The sequence below is a fragment of the Microtus ochrogaster genome, chromosome 24, assembly GCF_000317375.1.
Source record: "Microtus ochrogaster isolate Prairie Vole_2 chromosome 24, MicOch1.0, whole genome shotgun sequence".
In the NCBI taxonomy this organism is placed as follows: Eukaryota; Metazoa; Chordata; class Mammalia; order Rodentia; family Cricetidae; genus Microtus; species Microtus ochrogaster.
The window spans coordinates 34,859,149-34,862,695 of NC_022024.1; the positions used below are offsets into that span (position 1 = coordinate 34,859,149).

At 40.4% G+C, this 3,547-nt stretch overlaps 1 protein-coding gene across 1 annotated transcript in view; it reads left to right on the forward strand.

The window, feature by feature from the left end:
* Positions 1 to 3,547, forward strand: part of Washc4 (WASH complex subunit 4) — a 51,604-nt gene that overhangs the window by 13,691 nt on the left and 34,366 nt on the right. The window contains exons 11-13 of the mRNA XM_005358237.2: positions 954 to 1,077; positions 1,178 to 1,305; positions 2,392 to 2,552. Coding sequence (XP_005358294.1) covers positions 954 to 1,077; positions 1,178 to 1,305; positions 2,392 to 2,552 — 413 coding nt within the window. The remainder of the gene's footprint in view (positions 1 to 953; positions 1,078 to 1,177; positions 1,306 to 2,391; positions 2,553 to 3,547) is intronic.

Sequence of the window (3,547 nt, forward strand, 5' to 3'; positions counted from 1 at the left end):
CAGAGTATGCTAGGAGCTGGGTATTGTAACTCTGGCTACATTACACAGAGTAATGCTGGGAGCTGGGTATTGTAACTCTGTACACAGAGTATGCAAGGAGTTGGGTGTTGTAACTCTGGCTACATTATACAGAGTATGCTAGGAGCTGGGTATTGTAACTCTGGCTACATTTCTGTACAGAGTATGCTAGGAGCTGGGTATTGTGGCTCATGCCCATTATCTCCTAGTACTTGGGAAATTCAAGCAGGATTATCATTATCTGAGGACAACTTGGGCTACAGAGTGAGACACTCCCCAAAGTGGGCGGGGAGGAGAAAGCTAAGAAAGGAATTGTAATAACTAAATGAACAGAAGCTCCTAAAGGTGCTCTTCACAAAGAGATGTAGCAGCTGGATAGCTGACTCAGCAGTACTGCCTTGAAGAGGGCGTGGGCTTGATTCCCAGCTCCCATGTGGTGGCTCACAACCATCAGTAACTCCAGTTGCAGGATATCTCATACCCTCTTCTGGCCTCTATAGGCAGTTCATGCATATAGTGCAAAGATATACGTGTAAGCATAACACTTATACCTGCAAACTTTTAAAAATGTTTTCTGCTGGGTGTGGTGGAACATACTGTTAATCCCAGCGTTTGGGAGGCAGACGCAGACAGATCGAGGCCAGCCTGGCCTACATAACGGGTTTCAAACAAACAGAAACCCCATCACTTTGCAGGACATCAGCAGTGATCCCTTTCGTTCATCTCTGCTTCACTCGGATCTCCTCAGTTGGGGTTTGAGTGCTGTGTGATGGCGCTCACTGTCAGTACATACACATACCTTGTCAAAGGATTTAAATATTAAAGAGCATGAGACCCAATGTAGTTAAAATGAGTACCGAGTGTTTCATCTTACCTAGGTGTTTGCTCGTTTGTTCCCTAGAGACTGAATTTCTCTCCAAATGTTTCCTGTCTAGGCCTGTATTGAACAGCAGTTTGATTCCCTCAATGGAGGAATATCTGTGTCGAAAAACAGCACTTTTGCGGAAGAATTTGCACATAGCATTCGCTCAATTTTTGCAAACGTGGAAGCCAAACTTGGTAATGTTAATTTTGTGTTTGAGTGTTTATCAAGTTTACATGTCCTTAAAAGCCCACTTTACCTATGGTTGGTTCTGTTTGTCTGTTGTCCCTTTACAAGGTGAGCCTTCTGAGATTGACCAGAGAGACAAGTATGTTGGAGTTTGTGGGCTCTTTGTACTGCATTTTCAAATTTTTCGAACTGTTGATAAAAAGTTTTTTAAGTCTTTATTGGACATTTGTAAGAAGGTAAGAACTTGAAACTTTTAATTTTCAATTTGTGATATAAGTTTGGATAAAACTAGATATCTAATAAAAGTGCTAATAAAAAGTTATTGAAAAAAGAATGTTACCTTTTATGAAATATAAAACTGTGTTAAAATAACAGAGCTGGGGAGCTGTCATCATGGATTAGTGCTTGTAGTACATGGTGACGATTGGAGTGGAGGTTACCAGAACTCATGGAAGTGAAGGCAGAGACCGTATCTCGCAAGCTAGTGATAATAATGACATGTGTCCTAGAACTCTGGATGACTAAAGTGGAGAGCAATGGGGAGAGACCCTCAGTGTCACGTGGGCTTCAATATATACATGTGCTCACGTGTGTGTACCCACACACATGAAAGGACATGCATGCACACCACACATACATGCAGAAATAAAACCATAGAGTTGAGAGTACACACATTCTTGAAGTGAGCAATATGATAAATGAAAATAACTGCATTTTATGAATGTATGTGTGGTGAGTGGTGTGTGTGTGTGCGCGCGCGCGTGAGCGCACACGTTAACTTGTTTGCTTTATTTCTGAGACGAGGTCTTGCTATGTAGTGCAGGCTGGCCTCAGCCTCCTTAGAGCTGTCATTGCAGGAGTGCACCCACACCCTGGTCACACTAGCATCCTGTTAGTGCTCTCCACATGGCCTCCCTCTTCCTCTGATGTCTCCTCTTGTCCCTCCTTCCTGCTAGTAAAGTAGAAATATGTTACATTGTTTATTTTTGTCTTTGCTATTTCCATGATATGACTTGGATTCATAACTGAAACTTTGTAGTACTATCAAATAATAACAGACCACACGGTCCTTAAGGTTGTTGTAACTGTCTTTAAGGTTGTTTATATTTTATTAATATGCCCTGGCAATAGACTAAAGTCATGAAAGGTTGAATTTCATTTTGCTTCTTCTATATTACTAATTATTGTGAAGTCTGTGTTACTATTTAGTCAGAATAAAGTTGTCTCACCTCAGCTGCAGGCATGCTTTCATTCTTTCCACAACAGGACCCTTGAGGGAAGGTGCTTGGTCATTATTTTGTCTCGAATCTCCTCCATTTCAGGTGCCAGCCATCACTTTAACTGCCAATATTATTTGGTTTCCTGATAATTTTCTGATTCATAAAATGCCAGCAGCTGCCAAACTTCTAGACAGAAAAAGTTTTCAAGCCATTAAAATACACAGGGATACCTTCCTGCAGCAGAAAGCTCAGTCACTTACCAAGTAAGTTCCGTATGTAACTGTGAAGGGGATGTTTAGGTACCTGTATTGGAAGTGCTTGAGTCCACAAGGTGACGTGTTCTCACTAACACTCGGCAGTCTCCAGGGTGAGTCTTTGGTTTTCACTGTATTAATTTGTCTAGTGTGTCTAGGTGTACTTGTGTAAAAGACGAGATAGCTTACAGGAGTCCATTCTCTTCTTCTACTGTGTGGGTGGTGGGTGCTTGGACCCAGACTCTGGTCCTCAGGCTTGTGTGGCAGGTGCTGTCAGCGAACCTCTAGATCCCAGATTTTCTAAGAACTTTCACTTCTCTTTTTTAAACTATTTTGGATTTTGTGTGTGTGTGTTTGTGTGTTATCCGCCTATTTGGATCCCTGTATCAAAAACCTAGTTTGTTAGGTTTGGTGGTAGTGCCTTTACCTATTGAGCCATCTCCCAGGCTAGAGCTATCTTTTTATTTATGCTTTATGAAAGCTAATGTGTGCAGATATCAAAAGTCCCAAAAGCTAAAATTTAAAAGTAATTCTTTCTTTTTTTTTTTTTTTTTTTGGTTTTTCGAGACAGGGTTTCTCTGTGGTTTTGGAGCCTGTCCTGGGAAAGTAATTTTTTCTAACTCAATTCTTTTCTGTAATTCAGTCCTGCTTCTAGAAAGACAACTTTTTTTTCTTCTGAGACTTACCTCTACTATGATACTAGATATTGAACCCAGGACCTCGTGCAGTTCTAGGCAAGCGTGTCCCCAAACTATATTCTCAGTCCTTTTATTTGTGTATTTTTAATCTTTTACTATGTACCTTTTCAATAATGTATAAAACAAAATTATACAAAGAGCCCCAATGTTAACCATCATGTTTAGTAATTAACTGTGCATTCTGATTTGAGTACATTGCTAGCACGTTAACCTGGATGTAGTGTCATTGGAATGCAGCAGTATCCTGTCATTGGCCTTACGTTGGTCATGCATCTTTTTTTTTTTTTATTGAGAAAAAAAAAATTT